Source organism: Doryrhamphus excisus, linkage group LG14 (assembly GCF_037039965.1).
Source record: "Doryrhamphus excisus strain RoL-2023G ecotype Guam linkage group LG14, RoL_Dexc_Guam_v1.1, whole genome shotgun sequence".
NCBI classification, from domain to species: Eukaryota; Metazoa; Chordata; class Actinopteri; order Syngnathiformes; family Syngnathidae; genus Doryrhamphus; species Doryrhamphus excisus.
In genome coordinates, this window is record NC_136370.1 from 18,782,509 (window position 1) to 18,800,660 (window position 18,152).

General features: G+C 39.5%; 1 protein-coding gene across 7 annotated transcripts in view; it reads right to left on the reverse strand.

Annotated features, from left to right (window-relative positions):
* Positions 1–18,152, reverse strand: part of LOC131140123 (apoptosis-stimulating of p53 protein 1-like) — a 42,276-nt gene that overhangs the window by 13,873 nt on the left and 10,251 nt on the right. For 2 of the 7 annotated variants that reach the window (XM_078796291.1, XM_078796292.1), the window contains exons 4-13: positions 16,889–16,950; positions 9,247–9,342; positions 7,809–7,865; positions 7,368–7,488; positions 6,481–6,560; positions 6,232–6,399; positions 6,019–6,159; positions 5,764–5,947; positions 3,845–3,982; positions 1,945–2,012 (exon numbers count right to left, since the gene is read on the reverse strand). In XM_078796291.1, coding sequence (XP_078652417.1) covers positions 1,945–2,012; positions 3,845–3,982; positions 5,764–5,947; positions 6,019–6,159; positions 6,232–6,399; positions 6,481–6,560; positions 7,368–7,488; positions 7,809–7,865; positions 9,247–9,342; positions 16,889–16,950 — 1,115 coding nt within the window. Of the gene's footprint in view, positions 1–1,944; positions 2,013–3,844; positions 3,983–5,763; positions 5,948–6,018; positions 6,160–6,231; positions 6,400–6,480; positions 6,561–7,367; positions 7,489–7,808; positions 7,866–9,246; positions 9,343–12,694; positions 12,948–15,042; positions 15,279–16,888; positions 16,951–18,152 lie in introns of those variants that run through there. The other 5 variants (XM_078796293.1, XM_078796294.1, XM_078796295.1 and 2 more) reach the window with 4 other exon arrangements.

The window sequence follows — 18,152 nt, forward strand, 5'->3', positions numbered from 1 at the left end:
CATACATAAGTCGCACTGGAGTATAAGTCGCAAATGGCCAAAAATGCATAATTAGGTAAAAAAAATACATAAGTCGCACTGGAGTATAAGTTGCACAAGGCCAAAAAATGCATAATTAGGTAGGAAAAAACATACATAAGTCACACTGGAGTATAAGTTGCAGAAGGCCAAAAATGCATAATTAGGTAGAAAAAAACATACATAAGTCGCACTGGAGTATAAGTCACATAAGGCCAAAAATGCATAATTAGGTAAAAAAAAAATACATAAGTCGCTCTGAAGTATAAGTTGCAGAAGGCCAAAAATGCATAATTAGGTAGAAAAAAACATACATAAGTCGCACTGGAGTATAAGTCACATAAGGCCAAAAATGCATAATTAGGTATAAAAAAACATACATAAGTCGCACTGGAGTATAAGTCGCACAAACATACATAAGTTTCTCCTGGCCAAAAAGGCTTAATTAGGTAGAAAAAAACATACATAAGTCGCACTGGAGTATAAGTCGCAAATGGCCAAAAATGCATAATTAGGTAAAAAAAAAATACATAAGTCGCTCTGAAGTATAAGTCGCACAAGGCCAAAAATGCATAATTAGGTAGAAAAAAACATACATAAGTCGCTCCGGAGTATAAGTCGCACAAGGCCAAAAATGCATAATTAGGTAGAAAAAAACATACATAAGTCGCACTGGAGTATAAGTTGCACAAGGCCAAAAATGCACAATTAGGTAGAAAAAAACATACATAAGTCGCACTGGAGTATAAGTCACATAAGGCCAAAAATGCATAATTAGGTATAAAAAAACATACATAAGTCGCACTGGAGTATAAGTCGCACAAACATACATAAGTTTCTCCTGGCCAAAAAGGCTTAATTAGGTAGAAAAAAACATACATAAGTCGCACTGGAGTATAAGTCGCAAATGGCCAAAAATGCATAATTAGGTAAAAAAAAAATACATAAGTCGCTCTGAAGTATAAGTCGCACAAGGCCAAAAATGCATAATTAGGTAGAAAAAAACATACATAAGTCGCTCCGGAGTATAAGTCGCACAAGGCCAAAAATGCATAATTAGGTAGAAAAAAACATACATAAGTCGCACTGGAGTATAAGTCGCACAAGGCCAAAAATGCACAATTAGGTAGAAAAAAAACATACATGAGTCGCACTGGAGTATAAGTCGCACAAACATACATAAGTTTCTCCTGGCCAAAAAGGCTTAATTAGGTAGAAAAAAACATATATAAGTCGCACTGGAGTATGAGTCGCAAATGGCCAAAAATGCATAATTAGGTAAAAAAAAATACAAAAGTCGCTCCGAAGTATAAGTCGCACAAGGCCAAAAATGCATATATAGGTAGGAAAAAACATACATAAGTCGCACTAGAGTATAAGTCGCACAAGGCCAAAAAATGCCTAATTAGGTAGAAAAAAACATACATAAGTCGCTCTGGAGTATAAGTCACACAAGGCCAAAAATGCATAATTAGGTAGAAAAAAACGTACATAAGTCGCACTGGAGTATAAGTCGCACAAGGACAAAAATGCATAATTAGGTAAAAAAAAACATACATAAGTCGCACTGGAGTATAAGTGGCATTTTTTGCGGGTAATTTATTTTCCAAACTACTTGACCAAAACAGACATTACGTCATCTTGGAAGGCAAGTTCTAACATGAATAAAAGAATAGAGAACAGGCTGAATAGGTGTAAGATATGCTAACACAATGCTTATTCAGCTACACTAAACATAAACATGAACACAAAAGGTGTCCAGTGTTTATGGAACATAAACACTTTTTTCATTTATAAGTCGCTCTGGAGTATAAGTCGCAGGAACAGCCAACCTATGAAAAAAAGTGCCACTTATAGTCCGGAAAATACGGTATATATACAGTATATATATATATGACATTAACATGTAAAGTGTCAAAACTGTACCTGTTCTGGACCGTTAGTCCTCCAATTAGACACATGTTTCCCGATGCTGGGCCACGACGCATCACTGGCTGTATGAGAGAGGAAAAATAAGGGTTAAAATAAGGGAAAGTGAGACGCACCCAAATATATTGAATGATGTTACACGTAGTGGCTAGCGGTTCCAAACTAAAAGCCCCGCCTCCATCTTCAAGTATCCTTTTAAGCAGTGTTACCTAATCGTTTGGCACGTCTCTGCAGTACGACCGCGTCACGACTGACTCAGACTAATACTGATTAACTATTGACTCCTGTGGTCAGTAAGATCATTTGCACAACACGTTGATTGCCACAGGTCTGACCTGCTGACCCCAAGAGGAAGGAGGGGCAGTGGAAGCAGGAAGTCAACTTGGCTATCTGCCTGTGAGTAGAGATTAGACGTCCACTACAAGAAACCATCACATGTTGTCCTGCTGCAGTCGACTTCTGCTTTGTGATTCCTGGACAATTAACTCATTGATCAGAACTCGGCATGGATCGTTTTCATGGAAATACTCAACTGCAAGAAGGAAGTGAGAGAACGTCAATAGTTCATGGTGTTATATTTGGAAAAACAACCCTTCTTTCGTATTGTTGATGTTTGTATATTTGTTTAGATATTGGAGCTTTCACTATAGCAAACAACATGCATCAAAGTTCATTTATTCATTCATTCTCTCATTCATTCATTTTCTACTGCTTATCCTCAAGAGGGTCGCGGGGGGTGCTGGGGGTCCCTAAACCCTCAAAACCTTACATTAAGAGGTCCTTTCCACCGAACGGGGTCCCTAAACCCCAAAAACTTTACGTTAAGAGGTCCTTTCCACCGAACAGGGTCCCTAAACCCCCAAAACTTTACATTAAAAGGTCATTTCCACTGAACGGGGTCCCTAAACCCCCCAAACTTTACATTAAAAGGTCCTTCCCACCGAACGGGGTCCCTAAACCCCAAAAACTTTACATTAAAAGGTCCTTTCCACCGAACAGGGTCTTTAAAACCCCCCAAACTTTACATTAAAAGGTCATTTCCACTGAACGGGGTCCCTAAACCCCCGAAACTTTACATTAAAAGGTCCTTTCCACTGAACAGGGTCCCTAAACCAGCAAAACTTTACATTAAAAGGTCCTTTCCACCGAACGGGGTCCCTAAACCCCCAAAACTTTACATTAAAACCCACAAAACTTCATATTAAAAGGTCATTTCCACTGAACAGGGTCCCTAAACCCCCAAAACTAATACATTAAAAGCCCCAAAACTTTACATTAAAAGGTCATTTCCACTGAACGGGGTCCCTAAACCCCCAAAACTTTACATTAAAACCCCCAAAACTTTACGTTAAAAGGTCATTTCCACTGAACGGGGGCCCTAAACCCCCAAAACTTTACATTAAAAGGTCCTTTCCACCGAACGGGGTCCCTAAACCCCCAAAACTTTACATTAAAAGGTCCTTTCCACCAAACGAGGTCCCTAAACCCCCAAAACTTTACATTAAAAGGTCCTTTCCACTGAACGGGGTCCCTAAACCCCCAAAACTTTACATTAAAAGGTCCTTTCCACTGAACGTGGTCCCTAAACCCCCAAAACTTTACATTAAAAGGTCCTTTCCACCGAACGGGGTCCCTAAACCCCCAAAACTTTACATTAAAACCCCCAAAACTTTACATTAAAAGGTCCTTTCCATTGAACGGGGTCGATAAACCAGCAAAACTTTACATTAAAAGGTCATTCCCACCGAACGGGGTCCCTAAACCCCCAAAACATTACATTAAAAGGTCCTTTCTACCGAACAGGGGTCCCTAAACCCCCAAAACTTTAGCACATCAAGCACATCAACATGGGGTCGTTGGGGGGGTGGTAGATGCCCCCCCCCCTTTAAAGACTCACTGTTGCTGTTTGTGTTACTCTTGGACTCCTGAGGAGACTGAGGGCCCTCGCATGCGTCATTTCCATCCGACAGGATGATGTCTAAATCTGACACTTTCCATTGGCTGGGAGGTTTCCTGACGCTACTCCTATCCTCGTCTGTTTGACCACAATAACAACAACAACGGAAAAGACGAGTACAGTCAACAAGCACCATGACGGCAACAGGACCAACAACCAGTATGATGACATTGGAATGACATCATAGCAACGGTGACAAACACAAAACAACGAGTAAGGAATAAAAAGGTAAACAACAACAGATACAAGAGGCAAGAGGAAGGCGACGGACAGGAAAAGGAAAAAGAAAAGCAGCCGGTTAGAGAGGACAGATATCACAGGAAGTCAACAAATCTGGTTAAAGCTGCTGGATGTCATGGAGAGAGAGATTCAAACCTGCCCCTTTTGTGTACGTAGACCCATGCACACTAGTTGTGTTTGTTGTCAGCCATTCATAGTGATTAGGCTAAGTTTAGCTACTAATGTTGGCTATCATGGAATGTATGACCTATGGAAGTGGATCCCAAACTTTTTACCCCTTCAGATATTTCACCCGAATCCGTGTACCCCCTACTTCTGCACACTTCAAAAAACATATTAAACATAATTCATTGGTTAATTCATTAATTTCCACGCCAAAAAAAATGTATTTTTCATAGTCTAATAAAGTTTTACATTTGGACTGAAAAAGTATGTATAAAAAGTATGAGTTGTCCATAGGTATGAATGTGAGTGTGAATGGTTGTTTGTCTATATGTGCCCTGTGATTGGCTGGCCACCAGTCCAGGGTGTACCCCGCCTCTCGCCCTAAGAAGACAGCTGGGATAGGCTCCAGCACCCCCGCGACCCTCGTGAGGAAAAAGCGGTAGAAAATGAATGAATGAATGAATGAGTTCTGTATGCTGCACAGTGGTCGAGTGGTTAGCGTGCAGGCCACACAGCTAAGAGACCCGAGTTCAATTCCACCCTCTGCCATCTCGGTGTGGTGTTTGCATGTTCTCCCCATCCGGGTATTCCGGTTTCCTCCCACATTCCAAAAACATGCTAGGTTAATTAGCCACTCCAAATTGTCCATAGGTATGAATGTGAGTGTGAATGGTTGTTTGACTATATGTGCCCTGTGATTGGCTGGCCACCAGTCCAGGGTGAAGACAACTGGGATAGGCTCCAGCACCCCCGCGACCCTCGTGAGGATAAGCGGTAGAAAACGAATGAATGAGTTCTATACACTGCACGGTGATTAAATGGTTAGCGTGCAGGCCACACAGCTAGGACACCTGAGTTCAATTCCATCCTCGGCCATCTCTGTGTTGAGTTTGCATGTTCTCCCCATCCGGGTATTCCGGTTTCCTCCCACATTCCAAAAACATGCTAGGTTAATTAGCCACTCCAAATTGTCCATAGGTATGAATGTGAGTGTGAATGGTTGTTTGTCTATATGTGCCCTGTGATTGGCTGGCCACCAGTCCAGGGTGTACCCCGCCTCTCGCCCCAAGAAGACAGCTGGGATAGGCTCCAGCACCCCCACGCAACCCTCATAAGCGGTAGAAAACGAATGAATGAGTTCTGTACGCTGCACGGTGGTTAAGTGGTTAGCGTGCAGGCCACACAGCTAGGAGACCCAAGTTCAATTCCACCATCGTCCATCTCTGTGTGGAGTTTGCATGACTCCGGGTTTCCTCCCACATTCCAAAAACATGCTAGGTTAATTAGCCACTCCAAATTGTCCATAGGTATGAATGTGAGTGTGAATGGTTGTTTGCCTATATGTGCCCTGTGATTGGCTCGTGAGGATAAGCGGTGTGAAGCCTCATGTTGGGGGCAAGTGACATTCAGCAGCTTTAAAATTCCGTAAAAAAATCCAAAAACTGCAAACAAACCTGACAGGGAGCGGATGTGACAGAGCGGAGTGGTTTTGGGGGAGGGGTCCGGTGAGAGGTTCTGCCCCCCTTCTGGTGGAGCTTGGACGTAGGGGCAAACAGCAGCCACTCGGCCTGAAACTCCACCACTCAGAAGAGGAGAGCTTTGAGGAGAAGGCGTTCCTCCTTCACTCATACGACTCAACTACAAAGACGGGAATGAAGCACTTGAACTCATCGCCATCCGTAGAAATAAAACAGGAAGTTCAAAAGTACTTCTGCTCGTTTCTTATGCAGTCGCTCCCTCAGGTCGCCGATGCGTTGATCCATCGCTGTCACCTGAGTGTTCCTCTTGTTGAGCAGATCCTTGCCCTGGATGAACTTGCTGCTGCGCTCCAGGTTGTGATGGTTCCGAGCCTGACACGACAATACAGAAGAACATGGAAATGTTCTCCGCTCTGGTTTTCCACAATAAATCTACTTCCTTACCTGCAGCTCTTGGTAGAGTTTCCTCAGTTCTAAAGCTGCAGTTCCTGATAGAGGAGACCCTTTGGTAGTGGTAGTCGTACTCTGGGTTCTATTGGTTGCCGCCTTCTGGGATGCGACAGAATGGAGTTGCAGGCGTCCTTTCCTCAGATCCTCCAGCTGTTGGGTCAACTGGTGGAGTAGTTTGAAGATAAGATGATCAATAATAATAATAATTCCTAGGATTGCAAGAACTGGACTCCTTAGTGTTACCTGGTCCACCCGGATCACAGCAGACTGGAGCTCGGCCTGCTTCTCTTGAAACAGGCTGCTAACATGGTCGATCTCAGCAGCTGGACACACAAGGAATCAAACTATTGAATATAAAGTCAATTCAATGGTTATTAAATAATAATAATAATAATAATAATAATAATTATTATTATTATTATTATTATTGTTATTATTATTATTATTATTATAAATATTATTATTATATAATATAATAATAATTATTATTATTATATAATAATATAATTATATATTCTTCTTATTATTAATAATAATAAAAATAATAATATAATTGAATTAATATTTTTAATTTTTGTAGTTATTTTTATTAATAATAATAATTATTATTATTATTATAAAATAATGATAATAATATTATTATATTATTATCATTATTTTATAATAATAACAATATTGATAATAATAATTATATAATAATAATAAATTATAATAATATAATAATGATAATAATTATAATAATAATATTATTATTATATAATATATAATAATTATTATTATTATAAAATAATGATAATAATATTATTATATTATTATTATCATTATTTTATAATAATAACAATATTGATAATAATAATTATATAATAATAATAAATTATAATAATATAATAATAATAATGACATTATGTTATGTTATGACAATAACCTGCACAGAAAGCTTTCAAGAGCTTCCAGAATCTGCACCTATTCCAGCTGTCTGTGAGTCTGAAACTTTGTCATCATTTAACACGACAATACAACATCCGAACAATATTTACAGGTCAGAAAATGTATCATAGCAATAATAATAATAATACTTTTTATGAAACGAAGACCAGGACCACCCAGCAGTACGGAATGTTCATGCTTACATAGGTTGCCGTTGATCACTTTACTGTAGTCCACTTGTCCTCTCATGGCTCGGATCTTCTTCAGCTTTGCCTCCTGAGTCTCCACTCGCTCTTTCAGTCGTTGCAGTTTCTCAGCTTCAGACTGAAAAGTAGTAAGTATGAGTATTGTATATGCTGAATAAAGATGATTCCGATTCTTATTCAGGGCTTTGTTAGCCTCCCTAATCTTACTCTTGTGTTACTTTGTACTTTTGGACTGCTCTGTATGAACTACGTGAAATAATTAAATCTCTCATTAAATATCATTAGACAACAGTCTCAACTAAAAAGGGAAACCAAAACATTGCATTTATTTTATGGTATGTTGTATACATACGGATTTCGCTAGTATTTTTATTAGTACATTTCATACTCAAGAGCTAGCGTGTGTCTTTGTAAAAAAAAAAAATGTCCGCCACTCACCTGTGTGAGTCCCTGGTTGGATCTGCCTCCCTGTTGAAGATATCTCAGCCTCTGCTCCTGAAGCACAAACAAAGAGATACAATTTTGTCACAGTATTTTCTGAGACTGGTGTGCTAACCACTCAGTCACCGTGCAGCCTTGATATCTATTATATCAATATATCAATTTGGAGTCGCCAATTAAGCTAGCATGTTTTTGGAACGCAAACTCTACACAGGGATGGCTGAGGGTGGAATTGAACTCAGGTCACCTAGCTGTGAGGCCTGTGTGCTAACCACTCGCCCGCCGTGCAGCCTTGATATCTATTATATCAATATATCAATTTGGAGTCGCCAATCAACCTAGCATGTTTTTGGAATGCAAACTCCACACAGAGATGGCCGAGGATGGAATTGAACTCGGGTGTTCTTGCTGTGAGGCCTGTGTGCTAACCACTCGACTACCGTGCAGCCTTGATATCTATTATATCAATATATCAATTTGGAGTCGCCAATCAACCTAGCATGTTTTTGGAACTCAAACTCCACACAGAGATGGCCGAGGATGGAATTGAACTCAGGTCACCTCACTGTGAGGGCTGTGTGCTAACCACTTGACCGCCGTGCAGCCTTGATATCTATTATATCAATATATCAATTTGGAGTCGCCAATCAACCTAGCATGTTTTTGGAATGCAAACTCCACACAGAGATGGCCGAGGATGGAATTGAACTTGGGTGTTCTTGCTGTGAGGCCTGTGTGCTAACCACTTGTCCACCGTGCAGCCTTGATATCTATTATATCAATATATCAATTTGGAGTCGCCAATTAACCTAGCATGTTTTTGGAACGCAAACTCCACACAGAGATGGCTGAGGATGGAATTGAACTCGGGTGTTCTTGCTATGAGGCATGCGTGCGAACCACTCATCCACCGTGCAAACATGCTAGGTTAATTAGCCACTCCAAATTGTCCATAGGTATGAATGTGAGTGTGAATGGTTGTTTGTCTATATGTGCCCTGTGATTGGCTGGCCACCGGTCCAGGGTGTACCCCGCCTCTCGCCAGCTGGGATAGGCTCCAGAACCCCCCCCCCCCTTCCTTCCATACATTTCCTTTCCTTCCTGGAGTAGAATACCGCTTGAAGATCCCAGCAACTGGTGCTTCCTGATGACTTCATTTCCTGGTTTCTCAAAGGTCACTTCCAAGTAAAAACGTTCTTTAAAGTTCTTAAATGCTGAGCTTAAAAATCCACGGAAGACGTATGAGATGTTATCTTTACAGGACACGCACGTCTCTCAGTGGCCGGACTGGAACTACTGGACACACAAGGCTGACTATTGTGGAGATAACCTTGCAATCGGTGACAGGTGATCCATCTGGCTAGTGACTGCGTATGTGTGTGTGTGTGTGTGTGTATACGTGTGTGTGTGTGTGTGTGTGTGTGTGTGTACCAACCTTGGCGACCAACATGTGTTGCTGAGCTTCTATTTGTTGCTGTTGTCTTGTGGCCATTTCCTGAAGCTGAGAAAGGGTTAGCTCCACACGGGGAACCTAAACACCGAGGACAGTGGAATGAGAACGTGTAGTATACAGTAACATGCATACACAGTTATATGTGTATCAACTTGTCCGAAAAGGAGTGGGAAGAAGCAGAGTTTATTTAAACCGACGCCTTCCCAATATCACAACATTTACTCATAATTCTTCCACATTGATTACCGTATTTTCCGGACTATAAGTCACACTTTTTTTCATAGGTTGGCTGTTCCTGCGACTTATACTCCAGAGCGACTTATAAATGAAAAAAGTGTTTATGTTCCATAAACACTGGACACCTTTTGTGTTCATGTTTATTTTTAGTGTAGCTGAATAAGCATTGTGTTAGCATATCTTACACCTATTCAGCCTGTTCTCTATTCTTTTATTCATGTTAGAACTTGCCTTCCAAGATGACGTAATGTCTGTTTTGGTCAAGTAGTTTGGAAAATAAATTACCCGCAAAAAATGGGACTTATACTCCAGTGCGACTTATGTATGTTTTTTTCTACATAATTATACATTTTTGGCCTTGTGCGACTTATACTCCAGTCTGACTTATGTATGTTTTTTTTTCTACCTAATTATGCATATTTGGCCTTGTGCGACTTATACTCCAGTGCGACTTATGTATGTTTTTTTCTACCTAATTACGCATTTTTGGCCTTGTGCGACTTATACTCCAGTGCGACTTATGTATGTTTTTTTCTACCTAATTATGCATTTTTGGCCTTGTGCAACTTATACTCCAGTCTGACTTATGTATGTTTTTTTTCTACCTAATTACGCATTTTTGGCCTTGTGCGACTTATATTCCAGTGCGACTTGCGTATGTTTTTTTCTACCTAATTATGCATTTTTGGTATTGTGCGATTTATACTCCAGTGCAACTTATAGTCCGGAAAATACGGTTTTATAAAATACATTTTCCGCAAAAAATGCAACTTATGTATGTTTTTTTCTACCTAATTATGTATTTTTGGCCTTGTGCGACTTATACTCCAGTGCGACTTATAAATGTTTTTTCCTACCTAATTATGCATTTTTGATCTTGTGCGACTTATACTCCAGTGCGACTTATGTATGTTTTTTTCTACCTAGGTATGTATTTTTGGCCTTGTGCGACTTATACTCTGGAGCGACTTATAGTACGTAAAATACGGTAGTTTATAAAATAAATTTCCCACAAAAAATGCGACTTATGTATGTTTTTTCGAAACAAAACCATAAAAAAAATTTAAAAAAATTTAAAAAATTAAAAAAAAATTTTTTTAATGTAAAAAAAAAAATTTATTAAAAGAAAATAAAATTTAATTATATTAGAAAGGCAGGAAGTGAACAAATGTAACAGTTACTGATTGTAAAAGTACCAGATGGAGGGGTAGGATTTAATAAGCTTTGCTTCTTCCTACTCCTTTTGGACATGTGGAACTGGGAACTGATTATGTGATGCATTCAATTGTAATCTGATGCATGTTCAAATGAAATTAAACCATTACCATTACCAATACCATTACCATCACCATTACCATTACCATTACCATTACCATTACCATTACCATTACCATTACCATTGCCATTACCATTACCATTACCATATTTGAAATCCACGCCCATCGTCTGCAATACTGACCACCACGATGATGTCGGAGTATCGTGTCATTTAATCATTTGCACCCCGAGATGATTTATTTGCTTAAAAGTGTAATGTGAGATACGTATGTGTGACAACAAGGAAGGAAGGTCCCAGCCCAGCCACATCCTGCTATTGTTTACATTCCCTACACACACACACACACACACACTCATGTCCAATCTGTGGAGCCAACATTCCTGGTGAAAGTTGATGGCAATATTCCATTTCACATTACAAAGCAGCTAAAAGAAAAAGGTACTAAGTAGGCATAAACTGAACGTGCGACACAGTATCAACCATTTGGGGGATTGAACAGGGGATACCTGTTCTACAAAGGAAGGCTTTATACGGTATAAAATGACATTTCTTCCTTCTTGGGAGGAAGGGGGATGCCACGGCGGGTGCGATGTCATGGCTGGGGAAACACTGCAGCGATGTCAAGGTTAGGTTGCGGTAAAAAAAAAATGATGCTGGTTCTGTCTTGGTGTGATACAAACACGGTTTGCATTAAGAGCAGGCTAGCTTGATAAAAAAGTTGGAAATAGACGAGGATGTTCGATTCCTCCCTGACTTCATTTGACCTGCGGGGTTCATTTGTGAGTCAAACACAAATTGAAGTGGTGGAACTTTGGTTCCTACAGATCACTTTGGTAACGGTAACGGTAACGGTAATGGTAATGGTAATGGTAATGGTAATGGTAATGGTAATTGTAATGGTTTAATTTCATTTGAACATGCATCAGATTACAATTGAATGCATCCCATAATCAGTTCCCAGTTCCACATGTCCAAAAGGAGTAGGAAGAAGCAAAGCTTATTAAATCCTACCCCTCCATCTGGTACTTTTACAATCAGTAACTGTTACATTTGTTCACTTCCTGCTTTCATAATATAGTCTAAGTTTTTTATTATTTTTTTAAATTAAAAAAATTGTTTTTAATTTTTTTTACATTTTTTTAATGGTTTTATTTAATTTGAACATGCATTTGTTCACTTCCTGCTTTCCTAATATAGTTTAAGTTATTTTTTTTTATTAAATAAAAAAACGTTTTTAATTTTTTTATGGCTTAATTTCATTTAAACTGTTACATTTGTTCACTTCCTGCTTTCTTAATATAGTTTATTTTTTTTAAATAAATTAAATTAAATTTTATAAATTATTTTGATATTATAAATAAATGTGTTTAAATTAGTTATTATATTATTTATTTTTATTTTTATTTTTAATGTTTTATTTAATTTGTATGTACTTCTTCCCTGAGATCATATTTCTCCTCTCTTGTAGAGAAGTATTGGATGACATTTTTAGCTAATTGCTTATTTTTAGCCTTATGCATTATTTTAGCTGTTTGAAGATGAACTATATCAGCAAGTTGAAGTATTTCTGATTTTAGAAATAAGGAGTTAGTATGTTCTCTGTAGGCGGCATTATGAATTATCCTTACTGGCCTTTTTTTGCAGTACATTTAGCCAGTGAAGATTGCTTTTATAAGTTATTAGCCCATATTTCCACACGATAAGTAAGATGAATGAATGAACTTTATGACTGAAGTATAAAAAGCAGAGCTATTATTATTATAATAATAATAATAATAACGAGCATTTCACAAAAGTGACCTACAAGAGTGTTTTTGCAGCCCAAGCTATCAACACAGAGCAACGTTCGATCCCCAAGCTGACATAAACATGCAAACTCTATTAGTTTCCTGTCGGGTTGTATTTAGTATTTACCTGCAGGCTGTCCCATGTGATCCTGCAGGAGCGGACTTTAATTTTGCTGCATTGTCCTTCAAGTGTAAATTCCTGCACCAGATCCACCTCATTCCACTCCATCCTCGCAGCTCCGACTCCTTTTTACGTCTTATATGATAGCAAAAGGATGCCCCGGGATTGGAGTGGGGTAAAAGAAACCAGTTCTCATCACAACTTTCTCTCCTGTCTCCCCAAATGATGTGCTATCATTTGCAACCCCCTCTCTCTCTCTCGCTCCTTCGCTCGGCCCACACATCCCTCCCTCCGCTGTGCTCTTATATTAAATCTTTCTGTTATTGCTGCCTTCTAACATGATGCCCAATAATGTGACACCTCTAATATTACAGTATAAAAACTAATTCTATATATACAGGAAACACACTTGACTATTCTATACATTGCATTGTATTTTATAACCCCCCCCCCATATTTTTGGTGTTAATATCGTGTCTTTTTCACGCCCACTTCTGACCACGCATCCATTCACCTCTCCTTCACTCAGTCCTTGTCGTGACTCTGCAGCTGATTTTTTTTTTTTTTTTTTTTTTTTGCTGCAACGACATCCCCTCTCTGTTTCGCACCCCCCCACAATATCAACCTCCCCGCACCGCCCTCTCTTTCTCTCTCACTTTCTTCCTTCGTAAGGGAAATCACTGCAGCACTGGCTGCCTGTCACCATTTTAGATGTAACGCAATGTGGTTAGATCATTTATATATCGATATGTGGGTTAGGCATGACACACACACACACACACACACACACACACATGTCTATGGGACGGGATGGCCAGCTTTATCTTCTCTTTCTCAATATGCAAATTCAAGAAACAATACAAGCAGTTGATGTTTGCTAAATACAAGGATGAAGAGTGTTGAACCAGTCATGATGTGCTATATATATCACTATATTGACACTTACTATGGTACCCATTATGGCATTGGATGCTCATATCACCGAGTACTTCGGTACGAGGTACATTATTAAAAAAAAAACAAAAAAAAAAACTGTATTATTGAAAGCAGGAAGTGAACAAATGTAACAGTTAGTGATTGTAAAAGTACCAGATGGAGGGGTAGGATTTAATAAGCTTTGCTTCTTCCTACTCCTTTTGGACATGTGGAACTGGGAACTGATTATGGGATGCATTCAATTGTAATCTGATGCATGTTCAAATGAAATTAAACCATTAAAAAATGTAAACAAAAAAAATTAAAAGCCACGTTAAAAAAAATGTAATTTAAAAAAAACTTAAATTATATGTATAATTATATGTTGAAATAAAATTAAGCCATTAAAAAAATGTAATTAAAAAAAATTAAAAACACATTTAAAAAAAACTTTAATTATATTAGGAAAGCAGGAAGTGAACAAATGTAACAGTTAGTGATTGTAAAAGTACCAGATGGAGGGGTAGGATTTAATAAGCTTTGCTTCTTCCTACTCCTTTTGGACATGTGGAACTGGAAACTGATTATGGGATGCATTCAATTGTAATCTGATGCATGTTCAAATGAAATTAAACCATTAAAAAATGTAAACAAAAAAATTAAAAGCCACGTTAAAAAAATGTAATTAAAAAAAAAATTAAATTATATGTATAATTATATGTTGAAATAAAATTAAGCCATTAAAAAAATGTAATTAAAAAAAATTAAAAACACATTTAAAAAAAACTTAAATTATATTAGGAAAGCAGGAAGTGAACAAATGTAACAGTTAGTGATTGTAAAAGTACCAGATGGAGGGGTAGGATTTAATAAGCTTTGCTTCTTCCTACTCCTTTTGGACATGTGGAACTGGGAACTGATTATGGGATGCATTCAATTGGAATCTGATGCATGTTCAAATGAAATTAAACCATTAAAAATTTAAAAAAAAATTAAAAACAACTTTTTTTTAATTAAAGAAAAAATAATAAAAAAACTTAAATTATGTTAGGAAAGCAGGAAGTGAACAAATGTAACAGTTAGTGATTGTAAAAGTACCAGATGGAGGGGTAGGATTTAATAAGCTTTGCTTCTTCCTACTCCTTTTGGACATGTGGAACTGGGAACTGATTATGTTCATTCATTCATTCATTTTCTACCGCTTTTCCTCACGAGGGTCGTGCACACGCACGCACAGGCCGAGGGTGGAATTGAACCCTGGTCTCCTAGCTGTGAAGTCTGCGCGCTAACCACTAGACCGCCGTGCCGCCCCGTAAATACCACCAAGCAGCCAAAATAAGTTCCACCCATACCATAAACATGTGCCTAACATGTAGAAATAACACGCGTGTTCAGAGGTGAAAATAAGTTGAATGTAGTTGCAAACGTGCAAAACTTACCCTCCCCCAAATGATGTCCGTGCCTCGTTAAAGGTAAATTTACCAGGTGGAGAAAAACACACAAGACGAGAATGAAGGAGTGAGAAAGGTGAAAGGAAGACACAGGAGGATGAGGAGGAGGAGGAGGAGGAGGAGGAGGAGGAGGAGGAGGAGGAGGAGCTGTTTGGCTGGCTAACAATCCTCTTAGCCTGGTTATGTCATGAGACCAGGATAATCCCACCTTCACTGACTGACCAACACACACACACACACACACACACACACCCTGGACTGGTGGCCAGCCAATCACAGGGCACATATAGACAAACAACCATTCACACTCACATTCATACCTATGGACAATTTGGAGTGGCTAATTAACCTAGCATGTTTTTGGAATGTGGGAGGAAACCGGAGTACCCGGAGAAAACCCACGCATGCACGGGCAGAACATGCAAACTGCACACAGAGATGGCCGAGGGTGGAATTGAACTCGGGTCTCCTCACTGTGAGGCCTGCACGCTAACCACTCGATCACCGTGCAACTTTGATATCCATTATATCAATATATCAATTTGGAGTCGCCAATTAAGCTAGCATGTTTTTGGAATACAAACTCCACACAGAGATGGCCAAGGGTGGAATTGAACTCAGGTCTCTTCGCTGTGAGACCTGCATGCTAACCACTCAAACACCGTGCAGCCTTGATATCTATTATATCAATATCTAAATTTTCAAGTCGCCAATTAACCTAGCATGTTTTTGGAATACAAACTCCACACAGAGATGGCCGAGAATGGAATTGAACTCAGGTCTCCTCGCTGTGAGACCTGCATGCTAACCACTCGAACACCGTGCAGCCTTGATATCTATTATATCAATATCTAAATTTTCAAGTCGCCAATTAACCTAGCATGTTTTTGGAATACAAACTCCACACAGAGATGGCCGAGAATGGAATTGAACTCGAGTCTTCTTGCTGTGAGGCCTGCATGCTAACCACTCGATCACCGTGCAGCCTTGATATCTATTATATCAATATGTAAATTTTCAAGTCGCCAATTAAGCTAGCATGTTTTTGGAATACAAACTCCACACAGAGATGGCCGAGGATGGAATTGAACTTGGGTCTTCTTGCTGTGAGCCATGCGTAGTAACCACTTGACCACCGTGCAGCCTTCATATCTATTATATCAATATATCAATTTGGAGTCGCCAATTAACCTAGCATGTTTTTGGAATGCAAACTCCACACAGAGATGGCCGAGGACGGAATTGAACTTGGGTCTTCTTGCTGTGAGCCATGCATACTAACCACTTGTCCACCGTGCAGCCTTGATATCTATTATATCAATATATCAATTTGGAGTCGCAAATTAACCTAGCATGTTTTTGGAATGCAAACTCCACACAGAGATGGCCGGGGATGGAATTGAACTTGGGTCTTCTTGCTCTGAGCCATGCGCACTAACCACTTGTCCACCGTGCAGCCTTGAAATATATTATATAAATATATCAATTTGGAGTGGCTAATTAACCTAGCATGTTTTTGGAATGTGGGAGGAAACCGGAGTACCCGGAAAAAACCCACGGGGAGAACATACAAACTCACAAACACAGAGGTTTGAGAATTGAACTCGGGTCTCCTAGCTGTGAGGCCTGCGCACTAACCACTCGCGCACCGTGCAGCCTTTTTTAGCTAACATAGTCGACATAATAAGAGTAATAATATTGCAATAAATGCATGTTGTGACGATGAGGACTGGTCCCTGTCTCCCTGAACACCAACAACTTTGTTGCCAATGTAGAATAAAACTGTATATATGTAATATGTAGTTACATATAGTGAATGTTTTGTGTGTCTTACGCCATCGTTAGAGTTCCACGGTGCATCTGTGGTCCAAGCGGTCTCCAAAGGATGCTGATTTCCTGTAAAAAAAAAAAATAAAAAAGTGATAAACTGGGAAAATAAATCGGGAAATAGGGTGTAAGTTACCCTTTTCCTTTTACCCTGACTGTTCCTTGTCCACTCTTCTGTGTGACCTTTGACAATAATCATTTTATTTTTCTGTGTCACTGTTTATAAAGAATAAAGTCGACACAGCGATTCGCCTTCAAGGATGCATCGATTGGAAAAAGTCATACAGGTCAACATTTGGATTTGGAATTGTGAAAAAAATGGGGAACAAATAGCGGGAAAATTGATCTTGTGTTCCTTATTTGTGGGTGGTACATGCCATGCAAGGGCTTCTATTCCCGTGACAGCGTCACAAATATTCCCGGTCCGCTATTCCTGCAACCTGGTTGTGCTGGTTGATGTATGAGAAGTGTTCTGGAAGATACTGCGAATGTGCAGTAGGAGTTTTTTACAAGAGGTACTGCTGCCAAAAAGCTGGATTCCAATTTCCCAACACCCAGCACTCAAAGAGAACAGCCACTTCCTTTTCCCCTCGTCTATTTTTAACTTACTCCTTTGTTCTTGTGTATAAACTATAAATAGGACGGTTTGTTTTCAATCCTGGAAAAACCAGAAATCTTGACTAATCCTAGCCAATCACTGTGGAATTGAACTCGGGTCTCCTAGCTGTGATAACCGCTCGACCACCATGCAGCCGCTTGGTCATATTTCATTCATTCATTTTCTATCCTTCATGAGGGTCGTGGGGGATGCTGGAGCCTATCCCAGCTGTCTTCATGGCGTGTGGTGGCCAGCCAATCACAGGGCACATATAGACAAACAACCATTCACACTCACATTCATACTTATGGCATGTTTTGGGAATGTGTGAGGAAACCGGAGTACCCGGAGAAAACCCACGCATGCACGGGGAGAACATGCAAACTCCACATAGAGATGGCCGAGAGTGGAATTGAACCCTTGTCTCCTAGCTGTGAGGTCTGCGCGCTAACCACTCGACCGCCGTGCAGCCCGGCTTAAATAATAATATGGGTAATTTATGGCTAAAATAACTACAGTTCCCACGATGCTTAGAGTGTAGATCAGGAAGTAGTGACGCTAATATGGGTTTTCTCCGGGTACTCCGGTTTCCTCCCACATTCCCAAAACATGCTAGGTTAATTAGCCACTCCAAATTGAGTGTGGATAGTGTGTCCAGCTGGGATAGGCTCCA